Source organism: Salvelinus namaycush, chromosome 14, assembly GCF_016432855.1.
Source record: "Salvelinus namaycush isolate Seneca chromosome 14, SaNama_1.0, whole genome shotgun sequence".
Taxonomy (NCBI): Eukaryota; Metazoa; Chordata; class Actinopteri; order Salmoniformes; family Salmonidae; genus Salvelinus; species Salvelinus namaycush.
In genome coordinates, this window is record NC_052320.1 from 26,510,902 (window position 1) to 26,527,418 (window position 16,517).

General features: G+C 43.9%; 1 protein-coding gene across 3 annotated transcripts; it reads right to left on the reverse strand.

Annotated features, from left to right (window-relative positions):
- Positions 1-919: 919 nt before the first annotated feature.
- LOC120059330 (short transient receptor potential channel 4-associated protein-like) lies at positions 920-12,279 on the reverse strand. 3 transcript variants are annotated; one of them, XM_039008306.1, is made up of 19 exons: positions 12,153-12,279; positions 11,593-11,721; positions 11,313-11,429; positions 11,160-11,217; positions 11,006-11,061; positions 10,727-10,855; positions 10,385-10,586; positions 9,944-10,132; positions 8,094-8,236; positions 7,730-7,858; positions 6,818-6,876; positions 4,545-4,646; positions 4,360-4,443; positions 4,179-4,269; positions 3,933-4,073; positions 2,455-2,566; positions 2,170-2,282; positions 1,569-1,775; positions 920-1,404 (listed from the first exon to the last, which is right to left on the reverse strand). In XM_039008306.1, the coding sequence occupies exons 1-19, from the start codon at positions 12,267-12,269 to the stop codon at positions 1,267-1,269; spliced, it is 2,316 nt and encodes a 771-aa protein (XP_038864234.1). In that variant the 5' UTR covers positions 12,270-12,279; the 3' UTR covers positions 920-1,266. The 3 variants fall into 3 exon arrangements, with proteins under 3 accessions (XP_038864234.1, XP_038864235.1, XP_038864236.1); XM_039008307.1 differs by lacking the exon at positions 4,360-4,443; XM_039008308.1 differs by lacking the exons at positions 11,160-11,217; positions 11,593-11,721; positions 12,153-12,279 and having other exon boundaries at positions 11,313-11,423.
- Between the last annotated feature and the right edge of the window lie 4,238 nt (positions 12,280-16,517).

Sequence of the window (16,517 nt, forward strand, 5' to 3'; positions counted from 1 at the left end):
GGTGTTGGACAAAACTAATTCATTCATCTGGTGAGTCCTGAGCCTTGTGTCCACCTCATCCTAAATCCTTTGTCATTTACAGGGATCATGTTATGATGCATTTCTTTAAATAGCCTCTTTTTAGAACAAAATAAAACTATTGCTTGTCCCTGAAATATTGATATTTTGGTCTTCAATTAAGGGCTCTATTCAATTAGATCCACATAGTGGTTGTTTTCAGGCCAGTGGAACTGCGTTAAGAGCTGTCAAATCCACAAGCGGCTCCAGAGATACCTAAAGCGGACATTGCCATTGGCTGCACGGAGTCGCATTAAGATAAATTCCACACAGCCTTGTTTACAAGTTTGAGCACTGCAATGTAATCTACACCTCCATTAGGCTGACAGAAATCCTCATTTTGGTGAATGATTTTCAATGTGAGCGTCATTATTTCTATATAGCCTACACATTCTTGTTCTGAACATTAAAGCGAGTGGGACGTTGTGGCTTTGTGACAAGGATCACAAGAGCACCAATTTGACAGCTTCAACACAGTTTCACCTCCCAAAAAAACATCAGCTATGCTGGTGTCGGCCATCACCGGTTAACACTTGATCTGATTGAATCTAGGCCTCAATGTCCCTAAAACATTAACATAATGATAGAGTAATGTATTTCTTCCAGTCGGTGTACTTACACATCGTGTTCGTGTGACTGCACATCAAAATGTTATTACATGCATTACATCGGCAAACAAACTCAAATTGATTGTTATAACCTTTCCTTACTGTAGAACTATTACACTAGACAATTAATTGCGAATCTCTGAAATTGTGCCACAAAAAGGTATACCAGTTGTAAGTACTCTGTACAATATGTACCATCTGCCAATGTAATCACCATGTACATTTTGGCGACACTATGAAGTGGGTGTTTTTTAAATTTTTAACCAGAGGGTAGGAGAGATCCTATCCATACTATTAGTGAAAGGCTGAAGGAACCTCAGTCCTCTGGGGCTGCTGACTGTTTCTCCTCCACAGCTACAATAGAATGGACACTCCCAAGTCCGACATGTTATACACCCCAACACGGCTCCACACACATGACACAAGTGTCCACTCATACACTTAACACACACAAGCCCAAAACTATGCACACAGTCATTCTGTAGACCTAAGGATCCCTGAATAACAGCTATATGGAGGAGTGAGAGCTCAGATCTTTCAGTTTGTAGGTGAATGGAGACATTGACTCTCCTCCATCCATCCAGAGGCAGCAATCAAGGTTTTACACTTCCAGAAAGTCTCTGCCCAGATCCATGTAGGCCTCGTCGATGTAGCTGGCTATGGCACATAGTGAAGTCGGGTCTGAGTCCAACAGAACCGACACAGTCTCCTTCCAGTAGGTAAATGATATACAGGAACTCTGAGAATAGGAGAGAGATACAACAGTTCCCCTGAAAACCAAATAGGATGGAGAATGGTCCAATGTACAGGTGTCCCAATACAGAATTACCACCAATTACTGCAATACAGTAGACAGCATTAAAAGTAACAACGGGGTGTGTGTGCATTGACGAGGACACTCACGTTCTCCAGACAGGTGCTGTCCTTGTCCTTGTTGAGGTAGTGGCGCTGCCAGAAGCGCAGCAGGTTGTGTAAGTTGTTGAGCAGGCAGCCGGGGTATTTCTCAGCGTACTCCTTCTCCCTCAGGGCGTTGAGACAGAAGGCCAGTTTGTCCCGCCTCCTGGCCAGCATCAACACTACCAGGCTGGTGTTCAGACAGCTCACATTCTCCTAACATTAGGTTCAGCCACCATCAAACATGCAGGATCACAGTTTTATTTTATCTTTATTTAACTCGGCAAGTTAGTTAAGAACAAATTCTTATTTTCAATGACGGCCTAGGAACAGTGGGTTAACTGCCTTGTTCAGGGGCAGAACGACAGATTTGTATCTTGTCAGCTCGGGGATTTGAACTAGCAACCTTTCGGTTACTAGCCCAACGCTCTAACCACTAGGCTACCTGCCGCCCCAGTTAGCCGATTATGCACATGAAGACAAGTGTACATGTCTGAATGAGAAACAAGAAGTACAGGAATGTAAAGTCTATATTAGCTAGCAGGATGCAATAGCACGTGAGCCATCAGTATTATAGTGAAATGATTAACAGAGCAGAGGATTTCCTTACCTGGGTGAGTATCTGCACATTGATGATGTTGACGAGCCTGAATAGGAAGGCCTGTCTGTTCTCCACGCGGGCCATGTAGGACAGCAGACTGCACTCTGACAGCACCTCCACAACTACAGGACAGAGAGGGATGGGAGAGAAACATGGAGTCAGAAGAGGGTAACTAAGACTACCAAGAGTAGAAATGACCAAGAGCAGCCATATTTTCACTACCATAAAGCCACCAACAAAGCAGCCACAAACGTGTGTTAACCAGAAGGCCTCAGCCTATTTCTACGGACCTACCGCTCACATCCTCAATCTGGCTCTCAAAGCGATCCAGGGACAGGATGATACAGCGCACCAGCATGTTGGAGTCCACCAGAGAGCTGTTGATCTGGGTCATAAACATCTGGAACTAACACAGGAAGCAGAAATTAAACCAAACATGTAACAGGACAAGGGTGTCAATTGGTAGGGATAAGGTTTTAACTGAGGGCAGTTCCAGTGCAGATGGGTCATTTCCATCTGCACTGTTCAAGTGTTTTAACATTTTCTGTGGAAATTGTTAAAAGTAAGTCATTGTGCATCGAGTTGTTTGGTCTGTTTAACTTTTCAATCATTGTTTTTTTGTTTGACATACACTACCGTTCAAAAGTTTGCAGTCACTTAGAAATGTCCTTGTTTTTGAAAGAAAAGGCCAGCATCCCGGAGTCGTCTCTTCACTATTGACGTTGAGACTGGTGTTTTGCGGGTACTATTTAATGAAGCCGCCAGTTGAGGACTTGTGAGGTGTCTGTTTCTCAAACTACACTCTAATGTACTTGTCCTCTCGCACAGTTGTGCACCGGGGCCTCCCACTTTCTATTCTGTTTAGAGCCAGTTTGCGCTGTTCTGTGAAGGGAGTAGAACACAGCGTTGTACGAGATCTTCAGTTTCTTGGCAATTTTTCACATGGAATAGCCTTCATTTCTCAGAACAAGAATAGACTGACGAGTTTCAGAAGAAAGGGTTTTGTTTCTGGCCATTTTGAGCTTGTAATTGAAACCACAAATGCTGATGCTCCAGATACTCAACTAGTCTAAAGGCCTGTTTTATTGCTTCTTTATCAGCACAAGTTTTCAGCTGTGCTAACATAATTGCAAAAGGGTTTTCTACTGATCAATTAGCCTTTTAAAATTATAAACTTGGATTAGCTAACACAACGTGTCATTGGAACACAGGACTGATGGTTGCTGATAATGGGCCTCTGTACACCTATGTAATCGATGTGAAATGGCTAGCTAGTTAGCGGTGGTGCTCGCTAATAGTGTTTCAATCGGTGACGTCACTCGCTCTGAGACCTGAAGTAGTTGTTCCCCTTGCACTGCAAGGGTCGCGGTTTTTGTGGCGCGCTGGGTAACGATGCTTCGTGGGTGTCAGTTGTCTGTGTGTGCAGAGGGTCCCTGGTTCGAGCCCGGGTCGCGGGGACGGACGAAAGCTAAACTGTTACACCTATGCAGATATTCCACAACAAATCTGCCGTTTCCAGCTACAATAGTCATTTACAACATTAACAATGTCTACACTGTATTACTGATCAATTTGATGTTATTTTAAGGACATTTCCAAGTGACCCCAAACTTTTGAACGGCAGTGTACATTTTAAATAGAAAAATCTGTGTCACAGCATGACTCTTACCATGGAATTGCCCCGGACTGACCATCTATTTACATATACTCTCCTTGCTTCTCAGTGGTTTGAAGTCTTGACCCTAACCCCTCTGCCCTGTCCACTGACCTACCTTCTCCTCGGTGTTGACGTATTTGTTGAACCTCTTGAAGGCGTCGATGTTGAACTTCATGAGTTCCCCCAGCAGGTCAAAGTAGCTCTGCAGCACGTCCCTGGACTTACAGCCACTGTCTATGATGCTGAACAGAATGTGCTGGAGGGACAGAGTAGAGGGATTATTGGGAGGTTTTAAATGAATACTAGAAAGCTGTTATATCATAGGTGTGTCCCCTCACTGGCTTGGCAACAGCCTCTGTACCTCCAGCAGGCCTCTCTTGAGCAGGAACACCTGGTCAGCGTAGGAGGTGGCCCCTCTCAGGAAGCTCTCCACCGCCCTCGCCTGCCAGAACCTACAGACAGAGACTGGGGTTTCTTCCTCTTTCTATACCTGTGGCATGATGTTTCACTCATTAACTCCTGGAGTAAACACACGCACTAACCTAAATGAGGATTCAGCTGGTTCTTTCTTCATGACTGAAAGTAGCCGTGTCAGGAGGCCCTTTTTACCATCACATATTAGATTTCTATATAGTAGAGCGAAAAGAGAATGCAAAATGGGGGATTTTGTCAAATTCAGAACAAAATGTCCTCCATCCCTGTGCGTCAGCCTAACTATGCGCCATACCTGTCTGTGTTGACAAAAGCCTCCACCTCAGGGATGCTGGCTTTCAGAGAGATGGCACTGAGTTCATTCAGCTCCTGAGCGTTCAGGAGGAGATACTTGTTCCTGAGAGGGAGGAGGAAAGATCAGACATGACCCAAATGGCAGATTCACTGAGATGGTACCAAACTCCATACCCAATGTCCTACGAAAAAATAAAATTGAAAGAAAGTAAATGAATCCATGAATAAGAATATAATTTTCAGGGATGGCCAACTCAAGTCCTATGGGGGCCTGATTGGTGTCACACTTTTGCCCAAGCTAACACACCTCACTCCAATAATCAACTAATCATGACCTTTTTTAGAATGAAAATAGTTAAAATCAGTTGTGTATGCTAGGGATGGGGAAAAAAGCTTGACACCACTCTGGCCCCCCGAAGACTGGAGTTGCCTATCCCTTTTTTACATACACTGAATGTACAAAAGATTCTAAACACCTTCCTAGTTGTTCCTAACAGCTTCAATTCATTGGGGCATGATCTACAAGGTGTCAAAACAGTTCCACAGGGAGGCTGGCCCATGTTGACTTCAATGCTTCCCACAGTTGTGTCAAGTCGGATAGATGTCCTTTGGGTGGTGGACCATTCTTAATAGACACGGGAAACTGTTGTACGTGAAAAATCCAGCAGCGATGCAGTTCTTGACACACTCAAACCGATCACCGACTACCATACTCTGTTCAAAGACGCTTAAATATTTTGTCTTGCCCATTCACCCTTTGAATGGCACACATACACAATCCATGTCTCAAGGCTTAAAAATCCTTCTTTAACCAGTCTCCTCCCCTTCAGCTACACTGATTGAAATTGATTTAACAGGTGACATTAATAAGGGATCATTTCACCTGGTCAGTCAGTCATGGAACAAGCAGGTGTTCCTAATGTTATGTATAACTCAGTGTATATCTTATCTGACAGCGTTTTCATGAATTTGAAGATATAATCTTGAAGTCCTTTCAAATACAGTATGTGATATGATTCAGGAAGGAGGCAGGACTTTCATCGTGTATATCAGGCGATGTGTTTACTTCCCCAGCAATATAGTTTCTTTCATACACCTAAGTTGTGTTTGAATACTTATACTAACCGTACTATTTGGGAGGTGACTAGAGTATGCTTATTGGTCATAGTATGGATATAGTTAGTATGCCAAAAGTTACCTGGTGGCGTACTAAATGCGACAAAATACAAAGTATACATGCAGTGGACACTATTTCCATGCTTTTAGGGCCCAAAATGCAAGTCTTCAGAAAATGGGCGTGGCTTCCTACTTTTTCAGATTTGAAGAAAATGGCCGAAAATGTGGTGCCGAAGTGTGACTAGATAGCGGATATAAATTCATTGCTTTAACTAATAATAAATGTTAATAAAATGTTGAGCAAAGTAATAAAGTAATGACTTTTCAAATAAGTTACATTACACGTTATGTTGGCTGACAATTTGTTAGCTACGCTATCCTTACGAACCGCATAGCATTACAGCAGTAGGTACTTTACCGGTATGTAAAGCTTACGTTAGTTAGCGACTAATACATCGAACTTGCCAGGCAGTATATTAACTACTCAACGTTTATTGACTTGATTATTCACAATTTTTAGCTAAGTGGTATAGTTGTTGTGCGATTCAATGGACTTTTAATTCTGGCTATCTACGCTGATTTCAGAGCACTCGCGCAGAATAACTGATGAATTTCCGAACGCTCAACACCCGTTTAATATGGCCGGTGTCAGTAAGTCGGCAAAAAGCGCAATTGTCAGCAGCAGTTAAAGTCACCAACGTTCTGGATAACATAATTGCCTAACAAGCTCTGCTAGGGCAAGTAAAATGGTCAGAGTGAGGTGTTCTCTAATTTGTGTCTGGATGTAGCTAGCAAGCTAACCAACGTTAACCAGTTAACTTGGGTGCTTGACTGCCGTTGTGAGGCCAGAACGCTCGGATCAACCCTACTCCTCCGCCAGAGCGTCCAGTGTGCGCTCTGAACACTCCGAGAGCGAAACGCTCTGAATTTACGAACGCTCAGAGCGCACTCGGCACTCCTGTTTGAATTTACGAACACACCCGGAATCGTAAAATGTTTAGCTAGTCATTTGTTATGCTAACAAGCTAGCAAGAGGTTGCATTGCAACAGCATCAACTTCTGGTAGACAGGCGAAGCTCTTGTACGTTAACTAATAGTATGTAGTATACAGTATGTTAGTATGGGTATTCGAACACAGCTCTCGTCTAATGTACTCACTCATGATGGTCGCTGAAGCTCTGGAGTAATCGTAGAAACTGGATTTTAAAGGAGATCTCCTGTGTGAGAGAGGATGATCAATATCAGTGATTAGTGCTACTGTGCCATTACCACATTAGGCCCCTTCACACTGCATTGTTCTTAGCCCCGGGCTAGCTTATCCTGTGTTCACCCAAGAATTTGTTAACCCTGGGCTAAGGATTCACACTTGTATTCTAAAGCCCTGGGCTAACGGACAAACAACCAAATGTTATAAGCAATAAGACATTTAGTAACATTTATTTCCTCTTGATTCTGGCCTAGCATTTGAATTCCAACAGTGATGGTTTGTATAAACGTTGCTTGTCTGCCTGTCCGACATCGGAACATTTTTTAAACTTTAAAAATTTGATCTCATCGCTGTGCAGAGAATGCTGTGAACTAACAGGACACTATCTTTTCTGATCCAGGCGAAATCATGCAACAATATTATCATCATGGATATATGCAATTAAATGTCAATAGAAAAGCTATGACAACGAGGAAAATGGAGCGTTTGCTGCCCTTCCAGCTGTAGAGTTTGTAGCTTTAGTTGGCCAAGTGAAAAAACATTAGCCAGTCTGCATAGCAACCATTTTTATTAGGCATAGCAACCAATGTTATTGCATGGATGAAAGTATTTTCTTTTTTTATCCTCAGATGGAAGGATTCAATATTATGAATTGAATTGTCAAAATAACGTGCATAACACATTACAGGCATCACAAGCATATGTACATTTAGTGAAAGTGACGCTTTCACATTGGCTATTTTGGTACCGAGTTTCTGGGGCTAACCCCGAAAAGTCGGCGCTAAACCTGCTCTTAACCCTGGCCTAAGGTGCAGTGTGAACATGCCCATTGACCCAGTCCCAGAGCGGAGGGGTGTTCTTACCGGGCTGCAGTCACAGTTTTGGTTCTGGCCATGGAGGACATGGGAAGATGTTTGCTTTCTCCAGATCAGCTTGTCAAACAGGTTGTTAAGTCCTGGAATCAGTTTGAACTCTGCCAGCATTTTGTGAACCTGTTTAAAAGGCACGATACGTTTACAAATCAATCACATTTATTTGAGAAAGCCCTTTTTACATCGACAGTTGCAAATTGCATTGTGCATTGCAGATACCCAGGCTAAACCCCCAAAGAGCAAGTACTGCAGAAGTCCATGACAATCTTCATGGACTGGGGCAGTGGCTAAGAAAAACTTTACAAACCCATTTTTCCAAACCAACTGTTGTAAACTCCAGATACCTGGCTCTCACCTGGTTCCTCTGGCGGCCTATGAGTAGCACACAGAGCACATAGAGCACCTCCACCTTGTACATGATCTCATGAACAATCTTCATGGACTGGGGCAGACGGTGTCTGAGAGGGCTGGTGGCCAGAGAACTCTCGTCTGAGGACTCTGAGAAAGAGCACAGTGTACGTTAACAAACTGAGATGACAAATTCTTATTTTCAATGACGGCCTAGGAACAGTGGGTTAACTGCCTTGTTCAGGGGCAGAACAACAGATTTCCACCTTGTCAGCCCGGGGACTCGATCTTGCAACCTTTCAGTTATTAGTCCAACGCTCTAACCACTAGGCTACCAGCCACTTGAAGGAACTTTCAAAGTTCTTTACATTTTCTGTATTGACTGACCTTCATGTCTTAAAGTAATGATGGACTGTCGTTTCTCTTTGCTTATTTGAGTTGTTCTTGCCATAACATGGACTTGGTCTTTTACCAAATAGGGCTATCTTCTGTATACCACACCTACCGTGTCACAATTACTGATGGGCTCAAACACATTAAGGAAAGAAATTCCACAAATTTACTTTTAACAAGGCACATCTGTTAATTTAAATTCATTCCATCAAGATGGTTGAGAGAATGCCAAGAGTGTGCAAAGCTGTCATCAAGGCAAAGGGTGGCTACTTTGAAGAATCTCAAATATATTTTGATTTGTTTAACACTTTTTTGGTTACTACATCAATTCCATGTGTTATTTCAGTTGAGGTTGAGGTCTTCACTATTATTATACAATGTAGAAAATAGCAAAAATAAAGAAAAACCCTGGAATTTTTTTATACCCCTTTTCCTCCCCAATTTCATAGTATCCAATTGGTAGTTAAAGTCTTCCATCGCTGCAACTCCCGTACGGACTCGAGAGAGACGAAGGTCGAGAGTCGTGCATCCTCCGAAACACAACCCAGCCAAGCCCCACTGCTTCTTGACACAATGCCCGCTTAACTGTACACCTGGCGACCGTGTCAGCGTGCATTGCGCCCGGCCCGCCACAAGAGTCACTAGAGCGCGATGAGACAAAAACATCCCTGCCAGCCAAACCCTCCCCTAACCCAGACGCCGCTGGGCCAATTGTGCACCGCCCCATGGGTCTCCCGGTCACGGCAGAGCCTGGACTCGAACCAGGATCTCTAGTGGCACAGCTAGCACTGCGATGCAGTGCCTTAGATCACTGTACCACTCGGGAGGACCCTAGGTCCAAACTTTTGACTGGTAATGTATATGCGTCAGCCTACTAATTATACAAATAGGCTCCATTATATTTCAAAATTAAAATCAAATTCGCTAGCCTATACTTGTAACTTTGTAGCCGCATGTGCTGCACCAGAACCACGTTCTCTCAGCTTTATCATGGTTTGAACGAGGTGCATAATTCCAGTCCATATCATACAACACAGTACAGTAATACAGTTCACAATCGTAAAGATTAGACTACTGAAGCTTGTTTCATTTATTTACCCAAGAGAGCATATAGCTAGCTACATCTATGGACTTTTATGTTTTTCTGTCTTGCGTAATGTGGAGTAGCCTATATATCATATATGTATTGGATAAAAGGCACAATCATTTGGGCTTGGGCTCATAAAATGTATTTAAATGTAGGGCTCATCAGGCTCAGGTAGCATCAGGCCTGAATTTTCGATCAAAGCTCTAGTCACATCCAGACAATCTATTTATATGCTTTTGAATGACAGTTCCAGTTTTGGCGGGAAACACTGGGTTAAAAAAGTGATTTGTTCTCGGGATGGAACATTTGTAAAATATTCACCCCTACAGTGCGTGCATATGTGTGAAGGAGAGTGCATGTCTATCTATTGTTCTGACCTGTGCTGCTCTGCTCGGCGTCCTCTGTGGCCATCTGCATGAGTGCGTCCAGCACCAGGGCGTTGTCCAGCCAGGTGTACCAGTCCTGAAGCTCCAGCAGCAGGCTGGATGGCCCCGAGGCCTCCGACACCTTCCTGGTGGCCAGCTTACATAGCCGCTCAATGAAGCCCGGGATGTTCAGCAGGGCCACTGATACACACGGGGGAGAACAGATTATTTGATTATCAATTTACTCGTTCCCGTCAACAGAGTGATAAGGAAACAGAGGCATTGAGGAGTGCAAATCCATAAACTTCTCATTTCACGCATCGCTGAGCAATAGAGGGACAAGTCATTAACAAGCATTTTCTTCATTAAATGCTAGTCATATGAATAAGAATTATTGAATGTGAGAACTCCTTCTCCAGTCTCTCTCAGGTTCAATGGTGAGAGCAGTCTTACCCTGGTTGACTTCAGAGTGGGACGGGCAGGGGTTGGCCCTCTGCTGGGCGTTCTTGGCCAGCAGCGTGTGCTTGTCATCGTTGCCCATGTCTGGCTCAGAGATGGTGACTGACAGGATGCGGCAGAAGTTGGCTAGCTGCTGCTGATTGAAACTCTGGACCAGACTTGGCAGGTTGGGGATGTCCTCCAGCTGGATCATCTCCTGGAGCACAAAGAGGAAGGTAGAAGGTACAGGTTATTGACATTCTGCTGCATCTTTTAGGTTCAGTGGGATTCAGCCAATTTTAATGAATCATTTGTAAGGATTGACAGTGATCTTAAGGGTTTTTAGGCTATCCTTACCTTCCTGACCCCTAGAATGTCCTCAATCAATGTGGCTGTTTGCAAAAACGTTTTCTTGTTTGACATCAGTGTAAACAAAAACATGACAAAGTCATCTCGTGATGCCAGACTTTTTGTGACTCCTTCCATCTGAAAATGTGGGAAAGCTAATGATTAGCCTTTTCTGACTAAAATAAAGATAAGAGGGTGGACATCACCCTCTGTGTCAGACAGTGTTAAGTTGCCAGATATTATCTTGCATGCATTCAAACCCTATTTATCAATGGCATTGATACTTACACATATACAACAATTGTACAGAACACTTAAACAATCCTTGACAAGGTCATCACTCACTGCAAAGAGAACACACGTTAGATTGTATTCAGGGCATCTTAAATTGGTTCCTCACATTTGCAAAACTATGACCAAGGAATGTTTTAATGTGGCTCACTTTTAGGGACATTCATCTGTGTGGTGAGGGTGGGTCTCATCAGAATCTCCACTAGTAACTAAGGACAAAGCAGGAATTAAACCCTGACACAGCATATATGACCACTGACAAGACAGTTATATTTGCCTCTGTGTCAACATGTTGGAGACTTACATCAATGCCTCCAAAGAGGTCAAAGGTGTATGTGTTGGGACAGGTGGACTTCTGCACTGTTCTCCTGTCCTCTGTCACAAACGACATAGCCTCCATGGAGAGAAAAGGTGACACTTCCTACCACACCACAAAGACAACACAAACATGTTGTGAACACCACACCTGTCAACTCAACAGCAAATACCATCACAGCTAACATGGGAAAAACAAGCATGAAACCTTTGCCTCTACGTGTGGTATTACAGCTCTGACCGAGGTCTGGGAAGAGTATTATTTGCACCTTGATGATGGAGTGGATCTGGGAGAGGTCACTGTTGAGGTGACTGCTGTCATACAGTCTCTGCAGCAGCACTGGAATCCCATGCCACTGGGCCTGTTGGTCTCTTTCCTGGAGTAGGGCCTCAGATATCTAAGGACAAGAAGGAAAACCATAGGAGCAAAAACATGTCAAGGATTGGGCAAATGAAACACACAAATCAGTGACTGGGCTAGCTAACAGTTACACCAGTTTATGTCAAATCGAATAGCTGTAACGATAGCCTGCTAACTGTTAGCTAGATAGCGACAACTTTCCTTTGGGTTGCCGTGACTACCATACTGACTAGCTAACGTTAGTTATCTAATGTAATGACTACATACACTTCCGACTTCTCCTATTTTAGCTAGCCGTTAGCTAGCTATTTAGTTAGCGGTCTCAGCGCTTCGTTTGTGTAGACGTAGCTAAATAACAGTTACGTTAGCGAAAGTTAGCAAGCAAGCTAGTTAACTGTCTTTCTTCGTCCCAAACCCTTGTAATGTCTTCTTTTAGCAAGGATTTCTAAATGTGTAACGTTATTTTACCTCTGTCGCTCGACTAATTGCCCGGCCAGAGCTTTGTCCATGTCTGATCCTTGTAAGGATGTTTTTATTACTATTTCTTCGAGTCCGAGGGGGCTCGGGTCCTTCTGTGTTCGCCATGACTTCCTCTTTTGCTTCTCTCTTAACAGGAAGTTATATGGACTGTCGACAGAATAGTTCGCACCATCTTGGCAAGAAGAGATGGAGCTTGTCAGAATGTACTTTTCGTAGCAGGTTAGGAGACCTTACGCAACAGGTAAGGATAATTAACCTAGCAGCTTAGGATAATTAGGTTAAGGTTAGGAAAAGGGTTAGGGTTAACTAAAATTCACAAAAAAAAAAAAAAACTTTTGACCTGTAGGCCTACCCGGTTCCACAAGGGGGCTAAGTCCCCTCAGTTCAAACTTGTGCTCCCTCAATTTTAGTTCTATGTCCCTATGTAAAAAAATATATTTTTTAAAGTTCAAACGATTAGCTCGGTTGCCTTCCAATTGGCAACAGATTTTCATGCGAATATAAAAAAAATCTGCATAAAAACAATATGCGCATTTTCCCACCAGAGATGTTTCAATTACATTGACTTGTTGCAGATAAAAGGCTGTAGGCAATGATGTAGTGCACATAAAAAAACATGATTCGCTAAACTCCCACATACCAAATAAAAAATACAAGTTAAATTGGTTTCCATCGCATTTTCAACCCTATTTATGGTTCTCACAAAAATGAGCCTGCGGGGATTTATAATCTTGCATGTCTACTTTGATGCTAATTAGCATGTTCAAATCTGAGAGTAAATAGAGCCGAATATATTGATAAAAGTCACCTTGTCCGAGAGATTTACATGGTTATCAAAACATCACGCCAGGGTAAGCCGGCACAAAACACAGCCCTTATTTTAAGTGTTTCTAAAATTTCCTATGGGAAAAATGAACGGTGGAAAAACGATTGGAACCATTTCCCTGTTTGACAGCTAGGTTTTATGGGTATTAAGACACCAATGTGGAGCTCTATGGAAAGCCACTGGGGCAGTTCGGTATGACCAGTGGCGATTTTAGCATGTCAATCTTAGTGGGGCAAACTCAACCAATTTTTTTAGATGCATGCCAGCGAAGCCACTTCACAACACATGAATTAATGTTCCGACGCAGAGCTTTCCTTTCAGCACCAACCATGGAGTGAATCCTTGCCACCTCTCTACACTTGGCTATCAGTGGAGCCTCATCTGGCAGAAAAACTGTTCATTCAGCCTCATTTACTGCCTTTTTAAAACCATAGCTGATATGGCTGACTTGTTTAAACAAATATGGTTTCTACTGACACCTGAATTTGTGCAAGTTAATAAGAACCGCAATTCTCCTTCAATAGCGAACGCCACCATGACTTTGGACTTCTGAACCATACAAAAACATTAAAGCCTACCATTAAGTATTTTATTAGGGCTAAAAAGGAAGGAAAATACAATCATCTTGACCCACTTTTATAGACAATATACCAAACGCACTGCGCAAATAAAACAACCCTCGCAATGTCAACTGTAATTACATGGGTCAATCCTGAACATTTTGTTGAAAAAAAATATTTGACTGGGAAGAGACTGTCACTGGCAAACATGGTTACAGACCCAACAACATATAGTATCCGCTCCTCGAGGAGAAAAGCACATGAGCTAATTATAATACACAAAGTAAGCAAAACAATGAAATAATTCCAACACTGCCTAAAATGATTAATAAGATAGACCTATATAAGCAATATAACAATTGAGATGTACAAACTATGACATGAGGGAACAATGAGCGGATAAGATGCAAGCCGTACGTTTCAATTAAAACATACAGTGCATTCGTTAAGTATTCAGATCCCTTGACTTTTTCCACATTGTTACATTACAGCCTTATTCTAAAATGGATTACATTTACACACAATACCCCATAATGACAAAGCAAAAACAGGTTTAAAAACTGAAATATCACATTTACATAAGTATCCAGACCCTTTAATCACTGCACCATTGGCAGCGATTACAGCCTTGAGTCTTCTTGGGTATGACGCTACAAGGTTGGCACACCTGTATTTGGGGAGTTTCTCCCATTTTCCTGTCAGGTTAGATGGGGAGTGTCGCTGCACAGCTATTTTCAGGTCTCTCCAGAGATGTTCGATCAGGTTCAAGTCCAGGCTCTGGCTGGGCCACTCAAGGACAGTCAGAGACTTGTCCCGAAGCCACTCCTGCATTGTCTTGGCTGTGTGCAGGTCGTTGTCCTGTTGGAAGGTAAACCTCCGCCCCAGTCTGAGGTTCTGAGCGCTCAGGAGCAGGTTTTCATCAAGGATCTCTCTGTACTTTGCTCCGTTCATCTTTCCCTCGATCCTGACTAGTCTCCCAGTCCCTGCCGCTGAAGAACATCCCCACAGGATGATGCCGCCACCACGCTTCACCGTAGGGATAGTGCCACCACGCTTCACCGTAGGGATAGTGCCACCACGCTTCACCGTAGGGATAGTGCCACCACGCTTCACCGTAGGGATGGTGCCGCCAGGTTTCCTCCAGACGTGATGTGACATTCAGGCCGAAGAGTTCAACCTTGGTTTCATCAGACCAGAGAATCTTGTTTCTCATGGTCTGCGAGTCTTTAGGTGCCTTTTGGCAAACTCCAAGAGGGCTGTCATGTGCCTTTTACTGAGGAGTGGTGTCTGTCTGGCCACTCTACCATAAAGGCCTGATTGGTGGAGTGCTGCGTAGATGGTTGTCCTTCTGGAAGGTTCTCCCATCTCCACAGAGTAACTCTGGAGCTCTGTCAGAGTGACCATCGTATTCTTGGTCACCTCCCTGACCAAGGCCCTTCTCCCCCGATTACTCAGTTTGGATGAGCGGCCAGCTCTAGGAAGAGTATTGGTGGTTCCAAACTTCTTCCATTTAAGAACTATGGAGGCCACTGTGTTCTTGGGGACCTTCAAGGCTGCAGAATTTTTTTGGTACCCTTCCCCAGATCTGTGCCACGACACAATCCTGTCTCAAAGCTCTAAGGACAATTCCTTCGACCCCGTGGCTTGGTTTTTGCTCTGACATGCACTGTCAACTGTGGGACCTTACATAGACAGGTGTGTGCCTTTCCAAATCATGTCCAATCAATTGAATTTACCACAGGTGGACTTCAATCAAGTTGTTGAAACATCTCAAGGATGATCAATGGAAACAGGATGCACCTGAGCTCAATTTCGAGTCTGAATACTTATGAATACTCAATAGCACTCCACACTGCCCTTTCTCACCTGGACAAAAGGAACACCTATGTGAGAATGCTGTTCATTGACTACAGCTCAGTGTTCAACACCATAGTGCCCACGAAGCTCATCACTAAGATAAGGACTAAACACCTCCCTCTGCACCTGGATCCTGGACTTCCTGACGGGCCGCCCCCAGGTGGCAAGAGTAGGCAAAAACACATCTGCCACACTGATCCTTAACACTGGGGCCCCTCAGGGGTGTGTCCCCTCCTGTATTCCCTGTTCACCCACGACTGTGTGGCCAAGCACGACTCCAACACCATCATTAAGTTTGCTGACGACACAACAGTGGTAGGCCTGATCACCGACAACGATGGGACGGCCTATAGGGAGGTGGTCAGAGAACTGGCAGTGTGGTGCCAGGACAACACTCTCTCCCTCAATGTGAGCAAGACAGGAGCTGATCGTGGACTACAGGAAAAGGCGGGCCGAACAGGCCCCCATTAACATCGACGGGGCTGTAGTGGAGCGGGTCGAGAGTTTCAAGTTCCTTGGTGTCCACATCATGGTCCAAACATACCAAGACAGTCGTGAAGCGGGCACGACAAAACCTATTCCCCCTCAGGATACTGAAAAGATTTGGCATGGGTCCTCAGATCCTCAAAAGGTTCTTCAGCTGCACCATTGAGAGCATCCTTATCGATTGCATCACTGCCTGGTATGGCAACTGCTCGGCATCACTGGGGCCAAGCTTCCTGCCATCCAGGACCTATACAATAGGCGGTGTCAGAGGAAAGTCCATAAAATTGTCAGAGACTCCAGTCATCCAAGTTATAGACTGTTTTCTCTGCTACCGCACGGCAAGCGGTACCGGAGCGCCAAGTCTAGGACCAAAAGGCTCCTCAACAGCTTCTACCCCCAAGCCATAAGACTGCTGAACAATTAATAAAATCGCCACCGGACAATTTACATGGACCCCCACCTTTTTGTACACTGCTGCTACTCACTGTTTATTATCTATGCATAGTCACTTCACCCCCACCTACATGTACGAATTACCTCAACACACTGACTCGGTACCGGTGCCCCCTGTATATAGTCTCGTTATTGTTATTGTGTTACTTTTTATTTTAGCCTACTTGGTAA

Excerpts from the sequence above, each read along its gene's own strand:
- LOC120059330 (XM_039008306.1), bottom strand. The coding sequence starts at position 12,269 with ATGGCGAACACAGAAGGACCCGAGCCCCCTCGGACTCGAAGAAATAGT. Across the intron at positions 11,062-11,159 it reads ACAGATGAATGTCCCTAAAA|TGAGTGATGACCTTGTCAAG; the intron begins GTGAGCCACATT and ends TTCTCTTTGCAG. Across the intron at positions 1,776-2,169 it reads ATGTGCAGATACTCACCCAG|GAGAATGTGAGCTGTCTGAA; the intron begins GTAAGGAAATCC and ends ACCTAATGTTAG.